This window comes from Sinocyclocheilus rhinocerous, unplaced genomic scaffold (assembly GCF_001515625.1).
Source record: "Sinocyclocheilus rhinocerous isolate Xijiao unplaced genomic scaffold, SAMN03320098_v1.1 scaffold889, whole genome shotgun sequence".
Lineage (NCBI taxonomy): Eukaryota > Metazoa > Chordata > Actinopteri > Cypriniformes > Cyprinidae > Sinocyclocheilus > Sinocyclocheilus rhinocerous.
Window position 1 is genome coordinate 2,396,029 of NW_015638024.1, and position 19,168 is coordinate 2,415,196.

General features: G+C 37.9%; 1 protein-coding gene and 1 pseudogene across 1 annotated transcript; both read right to left on the bottom strand.

The window, feature by feature from the left end:
- Positions 1-1,204: 1,204 nt before the first annotated feature.
- Positions 1,205-11,929, bottom strand: LOC107749478 (DNA topoisomerase 1-like). Its single transcript, XM_016564648.1, has 21 exons — positions 11,759-11,929; positions 11,338-11,362; positions 8,148-8,244; positions 7,791-7,911; positions 7,558-7,604; positions 6,916-7,002; positions 6,631-6,712; positions 6,438-6,535; positions 6,139-6,254; positions 5,647-5,768; positions 5,439-5,561; positions 5,159-5,346; positions 4,936-5,080; positions 4,196-4,339; positions 3,784-3,969; positions 2,836-2,904; positions 2,611-2,725; positions 2,388-2,515; positions 2,173-2,267; positions 1,905-2,054; positions 1,205-1,817 (listed from the first exon to the last, which is right to left on the bottom strand). Exons 1-21 carry the CDS (start codon positions 11,789-11,791, stop codon positions 1,715-1,717), a joined length of 2,274 nt encoding a protein of 757 aa, XP_016420134.1. The 5' UTR covers positions 11,792-11,929; the 3' UTR covers positions 1,205-1,714.
- Positions 11,930-13,650: 1,721 nt separating this feature from the next.
- LOC107749524 (ubiquitin carboxyl-terminal hydrolase CYLD-like) lies at positions 13,651-18,918 on the bottom strand (annotated as a pseudogene).
- Between the last annotated feature and the right edge of the window lie 250 nt (positions 18,919-19,168).

Consider the following 19,168-nt stretch of genomic DNA (forward strand, 5'->3'; position numbering starts at 1 on the left):
TAGTTCACATTTACACAGGAAACAAAACCCTGATGTATATGCTGTAACAAAAAAGAAAATCACATTCTGCATGTTTAAGGAAATACAGTTGAAGCTGTTGTCCCCTGCAGCTCATCCAAGCATCCTACTTTGTGGTCTGGATATAGTTTACACAAGAACTCCAGTTTAAAAGTGAACAGTTCATGTAACACTCACTCAAACACACAGCTTTTCATGGTCACATTTCCCATAAAATATCCCACCTGGGCCCGTATTCACAAAACATTTTAAGGCTAAAAGTAGCTCATAACTTGCCGATTTAGGAGAAAATCCTAAAAATAATGGGCGTGTCAGTCCTAAATTTAGGACTCCTTACATTTTTGCTCTAATAGTATTTCACAAAGCGTTTTAGCACTAAAACTAGCTCCTAAATCTGTGAAACGTTAAGAGTAGTGAAGAGGATTTCTAAGTCACTAAGACCAAGTCACAAACTATCCTAAAATGGCTGTTGCCGGAACAGAAACATTTTAGAAACGTTTGACGATAATGAGCTTTTAAAAAGGTATTGCCTTAATCACGAGGGTATTATGACTGTTGTTTTCATTAACAAGTTGGGCAAGAAGTAACAGCTGTTCTTGCGTCGTTTGGTTTTTCTTTTACATTTACACGCCTTACTATCAGCCATGATTATTCTACTCTGTTAATTAAAAGGCTGTTTATATGCATATCCGCTAATTGTTTACGAGGAGCACACATGTAAGAGACTGACAATTAACTGAACATATACTTGCTTAATGACACTTATCCTGAATTTTAAAATCTTTATTTGAATGTGCAAATTTTTTTTTAAAACCTTAATCTGAATATGGCAACATAATATTGAGCTCTACAAAATTTGTATGAATAAATCTGACAGAGAACCCTCCCCTCTCAGCCAATCACTGTGTGCAGTTAGTAAGCATGCGGACACCATCCATAGCAATGAGCTCAACCCCGCCCCCTTACTCTTAGCTTAAGACTTCTCTCTATTCCTTAATAAAAGTTTGTCTCAGCAGCTTTGTGAATAGGTTTTAAGAGAAAACTCTTAGCTAAAAACTTTTACCTCTACTTAGGAGAACTCTTAGTGGTAAGATAAAATGTTTTGTAAATACGGGCCCTGGTGTACACATTTCTTCTCCTAAAAAAGGCGTATGGGTGTACTTAAGCAATTCTTTTATTTTTTTTATTTTTTTTTAATCTTCTATTAAAATATAGAATTCATTATTAATACAGGAGGGCTAAAAATACAGCAAAACTAAAAATGAAACGATCCACAAAGCAAGTTGTAGTTGAATACAGTAGCTATAGGACCATGTAAGTTCATAGTTTTCGGACATCCTTGGGCCCCCCTTTTGTCCAGAGATGGTAGGGGAGTGAGACAGTAAAAGTGTTCAAAAGGTCAAGCCACTGATTCTCCAGTTCCTGGCTTAAAGACCATGCAACCTTGCGCACAGGCCGTCCATACTTCATTCTTAAATGATCGACCCAATAAAACCTACAAGATTACAGGTCAGCCTAAAAAATAAAAACCAGTCACCCAAATCATGACATTCAGGCCTCCTTGACACTATGCTTGCTTCACATCTTTTCCCTTGCCAGGTTCACAACCTGCTGGAAATCACTTAGACTAAAAGTATCTATTAAAAAAAAAAAAAAGAGGATGGGGTGGAGGGACAAGTAAAATTGCAAAGATGATTTAAAATTGGAAGTCTTTCCCAGCCATGTCAATAGCCCAGGCAAATTTCTCACGCTGAGTTTTGTTGTAGATCTTCTCTATTTGGATGCCAAACTTCTTGCACCTGGAGGAGGAGAGAACAAAAAGGAATAAGACACCAAAGCAGACAAGGGGCATCTTATTGCGCCACAAATGAAAACATCATTCTCACCAGGCTATTGAGATACGTGGGTCCAGGTAGTTGAGCTTGGAGGTACCCAGGGCAATCTGCTTGTTCTCCTCTCTGTCGGTGGCCTGTACCTCCAGCTTCATCAGCTGCTCCTCGATCCTCTGCACAGCTTTCTTCTTGGACTCCACGGCCCTGGGTTGCCAAAACAATCAACATTAAAGCAGCATACAATCACACACGAATGCACAATGAGCATCTAAGGGGCCAAATCCAGTTGGACTCCCCTTCAAGCAAATATTTTGACACTCACTTCTTGGATTTCTCATCTCTGCGTACTTTGGCGTCAGCCTTGGCACTTTTCAGTTCTCTTTTAGCATCAGCAAGCTGTTCCTTTTTTGCGTCAATCTGGTTTTAATGAACAAGTGAATGCAGGAAAGGCAAACATTTAGATGGTCCGACAGATCCTACACTAACAAAAAATACCAGCATAAAGACAACGAGGACAAGGTCACAAACGTCTCATACCTTTGTCTGAAGATTTTGCATGGACTTCTCAAACGTCTTGGGTGGTGCCCTCTGGTGGTTACACAGGATGGCTACTGCTCTGTTAGCACGATTGTAGGAAAGGATCTTTGCAGGAACATTGTCTTCAGCTGAGCAAATACACTTAAGGTCACATATTGTACATAACATGGCCGCGTCTAGTACCTCAGCCCAATCCTCTTTACATACAGTGAACAGTACTTACAGTTTGTGATTTCATTCAACTGCTGCTGTAGTGTGATGGAGGCATTGTAAGTACGGAACACTTTAGCCGTAAGGCCATCCATCAGCTCCTGAAGATGCTTGTTCAAAATGGAGGTCTGCGAGAAAGGGAAGTAATTTTACATTCGTGTTATATACATCGGTCTTAATTTGATGCATTCAGCATAAGTTTTTTCTTCTTAGTAGACTGGTGAAAGCGCCGGCTTACATTGAGACGGTCAAAGAGATCATCCTCCGGCTCCTTGTCCTCCATGAATAGCTGAAGATTTTTGAAAACCTGTAACATTTTAAATAGGATTTTACACAAAAGGCAGAACCAACACAAGACTGTGCTAATCAATAGCACTCAGAGGAGGAGTTTTCATTTGCACAAGGCACAGTAATTTGAACACTACATTTCATTAATACAGTGCCTTTCACAAACCCAAGGACACTGGCAATGTACAACAAAAGACCATAACCAAAAAATAAAAATAAAAACAAAAACTACAAGCAAATGAGCTTGAGTTTTGAAAATATGGGGACACGAAACTTCACATAGCATCTACTACCCATGTACGACAATCAAAACTTAGTAACGCTTAATAACTTGGCAAGAGTCAAGAGAGAGCATGCAACAGCATAACAATGGATCACTTCAATTGCATACTGTGGTACTAGACCGTGACAACCTTTAAAAGCTGTAAATAGGATTTTATTGCATGCAATTAGTAACCTGTGAAGTTGCTGAAGAATACGACAAGTGGACTTTTTGGTGTAAGGACATGGGCTGCAGAGTTTTGGATATATTAGCTCTATTCCAAAACCTAATGAGACGCCTCAGGCAGCATCCTAACTGAAAAGGAACCTCGTAAGTGACTGATTTGGAATGCTCCATTTTAGAAATCTGCACACTACACAAGAGTGCCGTGGTCCTCTGTGCAATCTTTTCAATATTGAATTAAGTATTTATAAATCAACATTTATTTTTCCTTGTCCACCATCTTGGGGAGACTGAACTTTTTGCAATAAATTTTACATGTGATACTGCCTTATAATTCAACTAAAATTAGTCTTCAGAGGTGTGCTTATGATGCCTTAAAACATTGCAGCTCACTAGGTTTTGGAACTGAGCAAATGTAATTGGGGGGGGGGAACAAAAAAAACAAACACTTACCCTCTTCTCCACGGGGACTTTGTTGTAGTATCTAATAGAGTCTTTACCAAGGAAGTCAAACTCCACCACATACTCCTGGCCACCCATCTCTTGATGGAGAGTTAGATGTTCCACTCTAAGTGAGCAGCAGCCCACTGTGTCAGCCGTCTCTCCTTCCTCTTTTTCATTACCTGCTCTCAGAGCCAGCTACACCAGAGAAATATGGAGATGCATAACACCGTTCTGCTTTTCAGTTTCTGCTTTAGCGCAAAAAGATACTACAAACCTCAATGTAAATGTACACCCATTGAGAGAAAAAAAAAATCGCTTTAAGTGCTTTTAAAGAGTAATTCTGAATTAACCTACTCATCACACGCTTTCAGGGTCATGGGCTTGACGTGAAGGACGTTACATTGATCTAAGCAATGCAAACCTTGTCAATGAAGTAAAGAGCAACAGCGCGCTGTCTGATCCTCATCTCTTTTGATTTCCAGTCGTCTCGGTATTGTGCACGGATCCGTTCCACACACTTTTTCAATCGACGGGCTGTTTCATATTTCTGCCAATCCTTCTCTCCCTGCAAGAAACAACACATGAGATACTCCAATATTACAATTATGGCCAAAAACACTAAGCCAATAATTATTTTCATGTTATATCATTATTAGTTTCATGTTATGATAATGAAATTACTAATATCTATACTATTTTGTCTATGAAGATTTATTGGTTACATTTACTTCAAGGCAAAAATGGTACCAAAGTACACTACAGTTCAAAAGTTTGGGGCGAGTAAGATTTGAAAGATTTTTAAAAAACTAATACTTTCAGCAAGGATGCATTAAATTGATCAAAAGTGACAGTAAAGACAACTTTATAAAATATTTTTCAAATAAATGCTGTCTTTTTGTACTTTCTATTCAACAACAAAGAATTCTGAAAAAATTAAGCAGCTTAACACTGTTAAGAATTGAAGACTGGAGTAATGACCGCTGAAAATTTGTATTTCTGACATCACAGAAATATTAAATTTTAAAATAACCCTATTTTAATATTTAAATTGTAATAATATTTCACAACAATGTGAGGAAATACAATCCTTGGCTAAAGCAGTGCTTAGAAAACCCAAATTCTATTTAAACAAGGCATGCCTACAGCCATGTGCTAATTTACCTTGATTCTTGAACTGGGATTCAGCATGATGTATTTGATAGAGCCTTGGATATTCTCAGTCCAGGACACCAACCACGTCACCTTGTTGTCATGACGTACCTCCTTCCACTTTGTCCCAGGTGGTGGTTTAGGATGCTTTGAGTCCCTACAATGAGAAGCACAGGATTGTAAACATGTTTTCCACCAAATGGGCTGATGTCAGAGTGTGAGGAGCACTCCTTACTTGCTGCAGTTAACGATAATGTCCTCAGATCGGATACGACGCTTCAGCATGCCCATTTTGGGATGGTCACCTCTGCCACGGAACAAGCCCGGAGGCTCAATACGGAAGTTAGCGATGCGCTCTTTGTGATTGTCCATGATACAGAAGCCATACTCCTGCAGAATGCGCTCATTCTCCTCTTTAATTTTCTTGAGGGGGAAAAAATGTTGTACTCCGTTAAAAGCAAAACACAGCAATATTTCACCAAGAGTCATTTTGCTATTTAGAGGTTAAATCTTGCCTGTTTATCTTCTTTAGTCATGGCCTTCCTAGCTTCAGACTGAGCTTTGAAATATTCGCTCATTTCAGAGAAGTCACACTTGTTCAGATCTGTGATTTTGGATTTCTCTTCAGACGTCATTTCCTAAAATGACAAGATCATGCAAGATTAATAAAAGTCACAAACAATTAAAAGGCAAGGGGGAAAGACGACACCTTAGCAACATTACCTTCCTCCAATCTTTGTAGAAGTTTTTCCGAAAAACCTCCTTAGTGGTATACTCATGGTCCAACATTTTTGCGAAGAAGGTGGCCACCTCCTCTGCAGTAGAGCTCAGTTTCATGTGTTTTCCTGGTGAAAGACCATAAAATACCATAAAAGCAGGTTCAGAACAGCAGCAAAAGAGCTGAATCCATGTTTTAAATCAGGACTTTTCAAAGGTACTGAAGCCTTAACATCTGAATACAGAGCCAATTACAGAAGATAAAGGCCAAGAACTTTAAGTTTGGTTGGAAAAACCTACATTGTCTTTAACAGACTACTGGAACTAAACACAGACAGGGCATGTGTGTTCAACAGAGCAGGGGTGTTTAAAACATTTGAAGTTTATACAATCCAACACCTGCTTCTACGACAGTTTTGATGCCCGGCCAATCAGAACAACCCGAATAGGAAGATCTACCAACCTTGTGCACTGCCATAGAGTCATTAAAGAGCGTACCGTCATAATAGAACTTGACATTGCTGGGAAGAGGATCATATGGTGGCGCAAATACAGGCCCTTTGTGTTCCAAAAACTTCCATTTCACGCCATCTGTGTACCTCTCCTCCTCCCACCTAAATGGCATGAAGAAACACAGAGATGGAAGGATGTAAACCAACATCCCAACACAAGCAACCAAAATAGCTCCGCAAAGTGCCAGAACAAGGACATTGTTGATCTGCACCATATCCCCGAATAAATCAAAAGACGAGGAGTCAGCCTACAATTACTTGACCATCAGAGGATGTGAGACTAACCATTTCCACTTCTCTTCTGGCTCCTTTTTTGCTTTTTTCTTGCCATCTGTGGCAACTTCCCCTTTCTTGTCTTTTATCTTCTTTTTGGGCTTTATGTCCTATGGCAAATCAAAAGATTAACATTATTGATGTTAAAAAACAATTCTTGGAAAGTGTAACCTGGAGAGATAAGCCAGTGACTTCATCCACGTACCTCTTCTTCCTGTTTCCGTTTTTTTGCCTTCTTTTCGCTTCTGTCATTCTCGGTTTTAATTTTTTTGGGCTTGAACTCGGCACTGAAGGCAGCAAAAAAATTTTTTAAATGTCCGGTATCCACACAGCTTTCAGACAGCATTAACTACAGTCCTATTTGCTCTAATGTTTAACATTTAAAACAAAGATTAGCAAATCAATGCGCTTTCGTGACTACAGAAGATGGGAAGGTTCTCTTAATGTCACATGTGAGTTCAAGATGGCCTGTGAATGCAATGTCACTTACTCGTCATCATTGCGCTCTCTCTTCAGAGACTTCTCGTGTTTAAGAGAGTGGTAGAAGTCATTATCAGGTTCAGACTTGATGAAAGGGCTGTGTGAATGATGAGACAAACATTATTCTTTTTCTTTGCTCATTTGATCAAATTTGAGAACCCTTCATGCTTCTAATTATGTGATTACAACCATGCCATTGATCTTAAAGGGATCATATCATAAGGAAATGAAATTTGCCTTGATCTTCTGAGATAAACAATTCGCTGTAGAATGAAAACATACTTTTAGAACTCAAATCCCCTCAGTACAAAACAACCATCTATTGAAAGAAGTTGGTGCTGCTGACATCTGCATGAACATGAGTCCAATCTACATAATCACACCTATTTGGTGTTTTGAGGAAGCAGTATAGATGCCATCATACGAAACAGAAGATCAAGAGTAAAAAGGTGTAGAAAGTTTGCTATCAGTGGGAGGTATTTAGCGGCTAAATGATTCCCAAATGAAGTGTATTTATAATAAGATTCCTGATCATTTCAGTCTGACTTTATTTTGAGTGGCTCATTTTAGAAAAATAAAGAAAGCTATGCTATGACCCCTTTCCTTCATACCTTACAGTTGCCTCACTGTCACATTTAGAGTTGCCACTCACCTTTCAAATCCATTCTCTTTCTCTTTTTTGGGCTTGCCATCGAAAGACTTTTGAGGAAGTAAATAATAAAATAAATTTAAAAAAATCACACACATACACAAAATAGAAAGAGGTCAATAACAGCACTCAATATTGTATGAATCACAAAAGACTATTTACAACTCCTCCAGAGCCAGAGGACTTAGCTCAGATAAAATTGTTCCAATGTGAGAGAAACAGAGGACTCTGCCCACCCTTTCTTCCTTTTTCTTCTCTTTGTGTTTGTCCTTCTGCTTGTCTGAGGATCCATCTTTGAGCTTCAGCCTCTCTTTATCTTTATCTCTGTGCTTTTTATCCGAGGAGTCCCTGTGTTCGCTGCCAAAATGCAATAAAACATGCCGTGATCTAATTGCCACAATGATCTGGTCCATCAACAAAATCGTCTCCAAATAGATGATAGTGTTTACAAAGGAAGTTGCAGTAAAGCCAACATTCCTTCCTGTGAACACTAAAGGCCACACCCTGCTTATCAAACACACTCCATAAAGAGCAAACTGCGCTATAAACCACCTATATATCTACTGTACATGAGAATAACAGTGACGTCATACCTGTTGCTGTACTTTGATTTCTCACGTTCTTTGTCTTTCTTGTGGTCCTTGTGTTTGTGTTCTTTGTCCTTGTATTTATCTTTGTGTTTGTGAGAATCTGCCAACAAAGAAATTAAAGATTAAGTAGCACATTCAAAAGCCAACGAACACCTGGCAACAAAAGTATGTCCCTGGAACAGGAAAGACAGATTCTCAAGCACAGTTAACCGGGGGTTAGAAAGTGTACAAAAGAATTCAAACAAAAAGACCTCCACATTGAAGTTATTTAACTGCTATAGGTGTTCACAAAAACTAGACAAAGGATAGTACAGTAGTTCATCTGGAAACATTATGGCGGCTCATTTTGCTCACACCTGGATGAGAAATCCATTTCAGAGCGACCTGCACAAGCCTGCCAAACACTGAAGACCATTTACAGACAACTGGTTTGAAATAAGTACAGCATGACACATTTTGGGTTGTCCTTGCCCGACCTACTGCAGACACATTAGTCACACCTTGTAGATTTTGGCACTTTACCTCTTGACGTGAAGTGTCCAGTTTTCACTCTCAGCTATGTATGGTGTTTATAGAGGCCCCATTCTTTGCAGACTGTTTACTCTGAGAGGACTATTGCTTTAGGAAATGTGTAGGTTGCTAGGCCGGATGGGGTTACAAGAGAGCCAGGCATATTCTACTGACACTGTAGCGGACAGTGAGAAAGCTGGAGGTGTTTTGTAACAGGCCTCCCAAAAGGGGAAAGCAAAACTCTCTTTCTGTCACAAAGACCAAAAGAACGAATGGGAATTAAACGAGGCTTCAGAATCCAAACTAACACAAATGTCATCCTTTAAGAACACAGAGAAACAATGAACCTCATGTTACAGTAGGATGCATTCAAGCATTAAGAGGGACAGGAGTGCTCAGTTAGGATGTGAAATCGAATCCTTTATCTTCCCCAGTACGAATGAGCGCATTACCAAATGCGACAAACCTTTCCCTACCTCTAAATATGCACCCTTACTTGAACTCCTGTTCAGGCATATATTCATCAATAAGCGTGGAGTTACCTTATAGGCCTTCATAAAAAAATTTAAAATAAATAACATGATTAAAAAAAAACAAAAAAAAAAAAAAACACCTCACTATGGGCCAACCATTCACCATGTTCATTTTTGCCCTTCAGCAAAACATGCACATCTGGGACTGTGGGAGAACTTATTTGTGAACTGTACCCTCTAGTGGACAAGTTCATTGTCAGCAGAACTGTTACATGCTGGAGCTTCATAACAAAAAGCAAATCCACAATAACGACATCTGTATGACTGAAATAAGGCTTTTGACTAAAAAGAATGTACTGAGGTAACCAAAGAAAACAAACAAAAGCTTCATATACTAAAAAAAAACACATCCAAACACAATTAGACATGCTAACCTAACACAAAAAAACAGTCTCTGTATAATTTTGAAGACTGCTAGGCCAACACTCATTACCTCATATGTAATTTTAAAAAACAGTTTATGGTACACATTAGACATACAAATGCAGTAAAGTATGGGAAGACCATGCAGAATGTGCAAAATAAAGCAATTCTACAAGTTTCTACACAAATCATGTCACTGTCTAATTTTATTGTGCAAGGTCTGAGCATGGGTTTATGTCCCAAACGCTGTTAAGCACTTGGTGGATGTTCAGTGGAATGACAAGGTGTAAACATGCAGCTCGTGCATCAGCACAGCCATGGGTTAAACATCCTAGCCGCTCTTATGAAGGGAAGCAAAAATGACTACCAGAAGCATCATGCACATTCAAAGTAAGGATGGTGTGGATTATAAATGCAACAAAAAAAACAATATGCAAATGTATATGAGCTACATAATTACTGTAGTTTTATAATCATTTACCCTACCTTGCAGAATATCACTGAAACTCGTTTGAACAAAGTAAATTACAGCAAAACGAAAATGCATGATCACTGCCCATCAAGTTTAGCTGCAGTTCAGCGTGGTTTTAAAAAAAATGAACTTGAATTATATTATATTCGAACAATACATTTTAACAAATATTATACCATTATACTACTAACATCTCTTTAACAGGAAGTGTCAGAAATGTTAATGGTGCCCCATAAAATGAAGTGCATAACATCCCTGTCTGATTATCACCTAACTGTTTGAGCATCACAGAAATGTGAACAAAATAAAAATTTTGTTTTTATTTACGTTCATGTACAATAAACTAACAATTGGCACCTAAAATAATGCACTGCATAAAACTAGACAAGCGTCTGGTGCTGTGGGATTGCTTGTCATCGCATCCTAAAGTTTTGCCAAAACTGTACAGAAATGGGGAATAATCTCACTGATCTTTTGGAGTTTTTATTATAATTATTAATAAATAAATAAAAACACAGTCATAATAAAAGCAATGACTTTTAGCAATACCTTTGGATGAGGCTGACCATGTTTCGAACCTACATGACCAAACTCATCTCACCAATGACACTTGTGTGAAATCAGGTTTAGGTCAAATGAAAATTCCACAGTACAGGGCTCACTTAAGTTTATTAAGTCTTGTTGTAATTGTTTATCTGAAGCAGATCATATTACAGTACACCTTAAAAGAAAAGAGAAGTTTTCTAGATACCAGATTCCTACATAATTGTAGTTACTGCTTTGATTAGTAAACGTGCATTTCTCATCACATCTCATCGAATAAAGGTGTATTTGAGCTTGAGGGGTTATTTTCGTGCGTGGAATCGGAACAGGTCACACACGATTCTCAAACCTTCGCCTCCATAATCACGTCGGTGTGCACTTAACGTTCACTACACTCAGACCGCTAGATAGAGAAAAAGAAAATGGCGCAGAGACTAAGTCCTCAACCCCCAAACCCTCACTTTCACAAGCCTCGTTAGACCGTTTTTCTAACTCTACAAACGATCAAGCTACACTAACTGGCAAATAATCTCTTTCCCTTTCAAAATCGCCGTTTTTCGTTGATTTAAAAGCAATATAAATACGACTTTTAAGGGCTCAATGTGAACAATAGGCGCTTGTCAGTGAGAGAGAGGGGACTTAGTCTCTGGGACGCCATTTCTGTCCTCAAAACTAACTGGTCGTCAAGCAAGCTCCTGAGCGATCACGTTAGATGTATAAATCGTAAACTTGAACTTTATATTAATGTGGTGATCAGACAAGTCCCACTCACCATTATGTCTGGATCCCGAGTCGATCTGCGGAAAAACAGTGGTGTATAAGTTAATGTTAAATCGTGCCGTGTCAATAGGCTGCTAACTTTCAACTTGATGCTAGTCGGAGGGTTAGCGCTCAAGCCTGTTCATTAAACAGCGTTTAAATACCACCGCTGCGGAGGACAGGGGACTGTATAAAGTTTTTATTCCCAAAATGAAGCATTTGTTAGGAAACGTTAATGGAAGAAAAGCGCCAATGGATACCAAGGGCTGAAAATATAAAATTATTACATTCAAAGCCGACTTCTAGTGCCTGTTAGCTTAGCATGCTGGGGGAAAACTGCCGCTGCGGATGGAATTTAAACAGCCGAGCTAGTGACTACAAACCATCAAGAAAGAAAAAAAAATACTGACAACCTTAAATCACAAACACTTTACCTGGGAATCGTTGTGGGAATGGTCCCCACTCATTTCTATGGGTCTTATTATTAAAATAACACAGTTAAAAGCCTGTTAAAGTAAAATGCCGGCGAGGAGCTGTAGGCAGAATGAAGAAAAACACAGTTGTATAACAGACCAAGCCCGAAATTTAACGCACTGCGCATGTCAGACGTGTTTAAAAGGATAAAAAGGCGTAATTCCAGCCCTGGCTCCTCCCACACAGCGTGCCAGACAGCTCCGCTCTGTGACCTCGCCCCTAATTTACTATGGGGGGTTAAAGCCACGTGGTACCAGAGAAGAGAGACTTGCTGAAAGCGTTATAAAGATTAATATCAGCATCAGCATCATCATCATCAATAATAATAATAATACATTTGTAGCATTTGACTCCTCAGCCTCCTCTGTCACATGGCTAGTTATTATTTACCTTTTATACAGTAGAATAATACAATAAGGCATAAGGAAGACTTTTAAACATCATTGATTAGTTAAAAAATTTCAACCATCAGCCTCAAGATTACTTGCAGATCTTAAAGTTCCAGAGACAAACATTTTCATACATTGAGATGAGTTAGCCTATTTAGAAGTTGTGCTGGCACGTGTTTCTTGTCATTTTAACAAATCAGTTCTATTAGAAGTATTTGTTTCAATCCCTAGTGATATTTTGTGCGTGTGCTCACTAACAAGTATGCCTTGCTTCTCAACGGCCACATTTATCTTAAACCTGCAGGAGGCCTATCTCTGTCCAGACAACAGATGTACGAAGGTGGAAACTGTTTTGCAACCACATGTTATATATGATCTTTGTGTCTTTAACAACTGCTATAATAAACGTATAACCTAAACACGATTCACAGTTTACAATTTAAAGGTCAGTGACCAGGAACTGCCATAGGATTTTGCTTAATAACTGGGCCTAACAACAATCTACTGTGGTCTGTACATTGATCTTTATTTATTTATTTTACAACCAAACTTTTGTTTAAACGTAAACCTATTGCTATGTGCATATCTACATTCATATATGATCTATCAGTGAAATAATATTTCCTGGTTTATGTTTAGAAACACTATAGTAATTTTAATATAATATAATATAATATAATATAATATAATATAATATGAAAAGTTTGTTTCACTTGTTTGGCAAATCGTGTCAACCAATTCACTGAAAAGAACCGATTCAAAAGAACGATTCGTTTGAGAATCAGACCTCACAGTTTAGAACATGGTAATCAAGGAAACTTCGTTATTGAAGAGTCAGTGCTGTGATGTTTCCATTAGAGGGCAGCAGGGCACCAACGCCATGCTTCTCTTCAATTAGGCCTCACAAAACATTTAAACCCACCGTATTTTTTTTTTTATTTAATATTTTTTCTACCTCATAGTTTTTCTACTTCATCCGTAACACCTCTTTTGAGGTCATTTGTTTCTGTAGTACTTATAATTTATAGTCTGTACTTATAAAAATCGATGTATAACAAGATACAAATATGACCAAAAGAGTGAAAGAGCAGTAAGAGTTCAAACTCTTAAATCAACTACGAATTAAATGAAGCTTTATCATTAAGGCAGACAAATGAAATTGGTACAGCATCATTTTTTCAAAAATCAAAAATCATACTGAACGTACTACAAAAGAAATAATACTGAACATACTAAACTATCAAAATAAATTGTGGCTTGTGTATAAATGTATATCTTCACCTGATAAAATGTCTTAACGTACATCAGTCCTTTTACATATAAATACACTTTTATTAGAAATCACAAAAGAACAATTTGATAAAGAACAGTGTCTAAGCAAAACATCAGTGTAACTCATGTGTCAACTCTGATGATGTAATGACACAAGACATAAGGTCTGAACATATCACAAATGTCTCTGCTCACTCTGTTCTCTGATATAGACACATGTATGAATCACACAGCAGTCTGCGCACCAGCTCACTGCACTGACTCACATCTGCTGTGGACATCTCCTCTTCAGATTGTGAAAGGAAGTCTCCAACCTCAGGACAGGACCTGATCACGGGAACGTTGTAGCCATTGTTATCATCACCTAAGGATAAAAAATAAGATATTGAGGGATTAACTAAATTTGAACACCCATTTTGGTGATAAACAGCATTTTATCTGGTTAAAAAAAGGGTTTGTGAAACCTCGGTGGAGTGATCCTATGCAAATTATGTAAATATATAGATTACATTTTAATATGTTGGAGATTTAACATATTTGACATACCGCATCGGTCAGCCATGCTGTCGAAAAAGATCCAGGGCCGTGGGTTAGGCCCATATTTGACAAAAGATACATAATGGCTGGTGTCTATACAGAGGACTGCAAACAGCTGCATCTGGTGCCTCTGTACAGGTGCATCTTCTGGAAGATGATCTGGAACTGTAAGTTTGTGAGGAGTATGTTCCTTTCGGGAGGGATGAATGTGAACCTGTAGAAAAGAGTAAAAATATTTGGGTTTGACTGTGGGTGAAGGCATATGGATGGGAAAAAAAAACATGTAAAATGCATTGTATCACAGAACTGTAGAAATTCAAAGTACATAAATAAGATTTTTGTATTAGGTGCACTACCTGTGTGTTGCAGGTGGAGCAATACTGCTTAATTTTGCCTGGTTGGAGCTTCTGGTCCATCAGGCACTGGACACACTCATATTCAGCAAGATGACCACACAGAAAACATTCCTTGGGAGCTGCCAGAGAAAACAGTAGAAGCGTGAGAGATATTGCATCTGAAACTGTCCAATATCTGCTTTCACAAAACAAATGTTATCAGGAGCAGATTTCATTTAGAAATATACTTGTTAAACTCACAACAATGCAAGATGTCTGTGATGTCCAGCTCTGTTGAGGGAATGATTTTAGGGAACATCTTGAACTTCTTTCCAAACCGTGGCATCTGAATTATAAGGCAAGATGGAATCTAAAATAAAAAAAGGTCTGATTAATAATGCATACTTCTGTTTGCAATGTATCTACGAAGTAGGAAACTATGAGATAGCAAAACTGAATATAATAAATAATCATCTAATTAGAAGAAATTATCAAAGAAATTACCAAACCTCTTCAAACTTTAGATTGCTTGACACGAAAGACATCTCAAGCAGCTGTTGAACTGAAGGCACAGCTCGCACCTGATTCTTCTCTACAATGATCTGATGCGTATAGGCGTCCTGTGCCAAGTCTCCATGTGACCTAAAAAAAAACACTTATAGGTGTTAAGATATTCAGTTTAAGCTTGTTTATACAGAATGTACACCAAGTTTTGGTTTCAAAAGTTTTGGGTCAGTAACATTATTTAAAGTTTTTTAAAGAAGTTTCTTATATTCACCAAGGCTGCATTTCTATTTCTATTTCAATATTGTGAAATATATTACTAATTAAAATAGCCATTTTATATTTTAATATATTTTAAAATGTAATTTAAATCTGTTACAGCAAAGCTCAAAAGCAGTCATTACTCCAGTCGTCAGTGTCACTTGATCCTTCAGAAATCATTCTAATACAGGTGCATCTCAATAAATTAGAATGTTGTGGAAAAGTTCATTTATTTCAGTAATTCAACTCAAATTGTGAAACTCGTGTATTAAATAAATTCAATGCACACAGACTGAAGTAGTTTAAGTCTTTGGTTCTTTTAATTGTGATGATTTTGGCTCACATTTAACAAAAACCCACCAATTCACAACAAATTAGAATACTTCATAAGAAAAATACCAATAAAAAAAACATTTTTAGTGAATAGTTGGCCTTCTGGAAAGTATGTTCAGTTACTGTACATGTACTCAATACTTGGCAGGGGCTCCTTTTGACTGAATTTATTTAATACACGAGTTTCACAATTTGAGTTGAATTACTGAAACTTTTCCACGACATTCTAATTTATTGAGATGCACCTGTATGCTGATTTGGTGTATAATATAGCATAACATAACATAATAAAATATAATATAAGCAGTGCAATTGAAACAAACCTGATTTTGAGCAATGGCTCTATGTGTAAAACATGCTTTAGTAGTAGGGTGATGAACTCCTCTGGATCTTAAGGAAATAGCAGTAAAAATGTTTTAGAGATCAGAGTTAGCTCTAAGCCATAGATGAAAATCTTGCAGCTCTACATCAAACAAGTAAATGGCTGCTATGGGATAGTTAATACCTTTCTCCTCTGTAGCAAAAGATTTGCAGCCCAGCTGTTTACGAAACTTCATCACACTCTCTGCTGGAACAAAGCCTGATCTGTAGAGAGAGACAGAGGTCATATGAAATGAACTGTGAGTACCCTGATGACTATAAACACACAAAACCATATGTGTGTTTACTCAAGTGTGTTTACTCAAGCTCCACAAACATGGCTGTGCACTAGCTTTGTTACGTGACATTCTTATGTATTAAGAGCCTTTACCTGCGTAAACGGTTCACAATGTCCCATCTTAAAATGTCCGAAATGCCTTCCTCGCTATCTGCTGATCTGTTAAACATTCTGTTGAAAGCTGTGGATGACGTGAAGAGACTGTAAAAGCAGAGAAAAAAAAGAAAATTCATCAACACACATGAAACAGAATGAAACATGAAATAACATTAGTTTCTTGAGATGTTTACCTAAAGAGAGTGGCATCTAGATAGCAGGAGTTGAAGTGACCTTGGATTCCCCTCATTCTGCCAACCAGATGAGACAAAACATCTTGCTCAGCAAAAGGGGGAACATCTTCATTTAAATCTTCCAGGAGTGTGGCTAAGATGGAAAAAAAAAGTATAAAACAATCTTGAGGCCTTTAACATTCAGAATGTTTCTGTAAGTGGAGGAAAAATAAAGGGTCTCACCTGAGGGTGGTTCAAGTGGTTTCGGGATCTCATTCGGGATGAACAGAAATCTGCTGTCTGGTTTGCAGTTGGTCAGTGGCACATACAAGGCTTTGTTTCCTTCACAGGTAAAATACCGCTTTGTACCAAATGTCCCATCCAAACAAGTTGTCGCCTCACTGTCCTGAAAGGACTTGATTATTAGTTTTATTATTTACAAGCACAAAACACCACATAATCAGCACATGCTTTGTACTGAGAGAAAGAAATGTTGCTGCTCACCAGCTCAAGTCCTGCCCAGCAATTTTTCTTTCCCTCTGGAACTCCAATCCATCTGATCACCCCATACACGGTCAGTCCATTCAAAGATATGACCTCTGCCATAGACTCCACCTCCAAAGAATAATGGGACAAGGCCTGAATGGAGCTGGATACATCCGTGTTTAATAAGATACTTTGCTTTTTTGCATTGCGTGAGTTGAGAGCTGGCATGGAATTGATGCGAGACACCGCTTTCCTTTTCTAACCTAAAAAGGGAAAACATGTAAATCATATTATTGTATATATCATCACCTGACTTCATTACTTAAGTTATATAAATGATCCCCTAAAATCTTGGTATGAAGTATGCTGGATGCTATGAATTGTTTTGAGACTGACGACACATAGTTTTTCCAGTTTAAGATAACAATCTTTTCCGCAGTCTAGTAATAGGATCTCTCTTTTAATCTGCAATAACACCCTGATCCAATATCCAGGAGAGTTCAAATATGTTTTAAGGGCTAAAAAGATGATTAACTGACCCAAATCCCCACTGTCTCTCAGCGGTTGCCTGGTGTTTAAATGTGATGGAGCCACCTGGACAATGTCAGCTGCGCTGAAGAAGGGAAGAGGGGCAGTCTTCTTCGACAAAATATCATGCTCAGTGTCCTATGAAAAAAATTCAACAGCATGTAAAGAGATCAAGTGGATTCTTTACATCATTAACATGATTATTTCCTTTGCATTTTGAGTATTTTGTCTATGTGATCAAGAGGTCGACACTTCAAAATGTTCTTCAATTTTCATCACAGTTCAAAAGTGCATGTTTAGATTATGTAGCAGTTAAGGATTTTCCATTAAAGTAAACCTACACACAAACATTTCCTCTATATGAAAAGTTATTAATATAAATTGTATGTAATATATATCTGAACCAATATATTTTAGTTTACAATTAATATTAGCATACATGTTATTTTAGTATAATTTATTTGTAAAATAATAATTTATATATAACAATTAAATATTTAAAGGGATAGTTCACCCAAAAATGAAAATTCTGTCACCAGAAACTGTTTAGTTACTCAGATTATTCTATATATTTTGTGTGTGTGTGTGTGTGTGTACGTAACTATATTTTGGGGACAAATTTGTACCCAAAAGTGAGCAAAACCTGACAAAATCACCAAAAACCTCCATTTGGGGACGTCCTCATTTGTAAAACTGGCATAAAAATAAAGTAAACAAAGTTTTTTTGAACTTGTAAAAATGCAGAAAGTTTTCTGAGGGGTAGGGCTAGGGGGAGGGGTGGGTTTTAGGTTAAAAAGTATATAACCATCTGTATATAAAAACAATAGAAGTCTATGTAATGTCCCCATTTAGACAGCTAACTACACGTGTGTGTGTGTGTGTGTGTGTGTGTGTGTGTGTGTTCAGCAGAAGAAAGAAATAAACAGGTTTGGAACTTGAGTGTGTGCAAATTATGACAGAATTTTAATTTTCATTAAAATGTAATATATATTCTATTTATTTTAAAATAACATGTATATATTAAAAAAAATAATAAAAGACTTTTATTACATTTGTTTGCATGAATTAATGGGAAAGAATTGGCAGCAGAAGATGCATTTCCTCACCACGAAGTCCAGCTCAAATCCCAGCATCTGCAAGACTCCTGGTTTGTCTTTCTTGCCTAATTGAATCAGATTTTTGACGAGGCATGGCTGAAAGTCCTTCTTGTGTTTGACCACTACAAGACCATCCTGAGCAAGAGCGCAGATTGCATTGAAGAGCTGGACGTTGCACTGGAGCTCCAGCCGCCTGCTGGCAGGAGAAACGAACAGAAGTAGCTGAGCTTGATGGCGTGTGAGCGGGTATGTGTCCTGCTTCTTCACCGTGCCACTGCTCCTGGCACTGCCACCTCCTCCATAAACCATTCCTATGAGATCTCCTGCTGCTGTCTCCGCATCTGCGCGCCCAATAGACCCGCGAGATAAGCCCTTCTTACTTCTCCTCACTACAATAAAGTAGCGCTCCTGTCCTTCCTCGTTCAGTTCCATGTTGAAGGATGAGTGTTTGTTCTACGCAGCGCGCGTTAAATGACAGCAGTCGCCTTATGAACACAGAAGGAGTCAGTTATCTACTAGTCAGTTGTGATGTCATTCCGACATTCCATTGTTGACATGCAACAAAATCATGACACTAAAGATGCCCATCTGTGTTAGCCAGAAAATCGGTAATACAAAAAGCAATATCAATTAATTTGCATTGTTTATAATATATTAATTTCATTGATTTGAATACGTTTGCATTATAAGATTGAAAGATT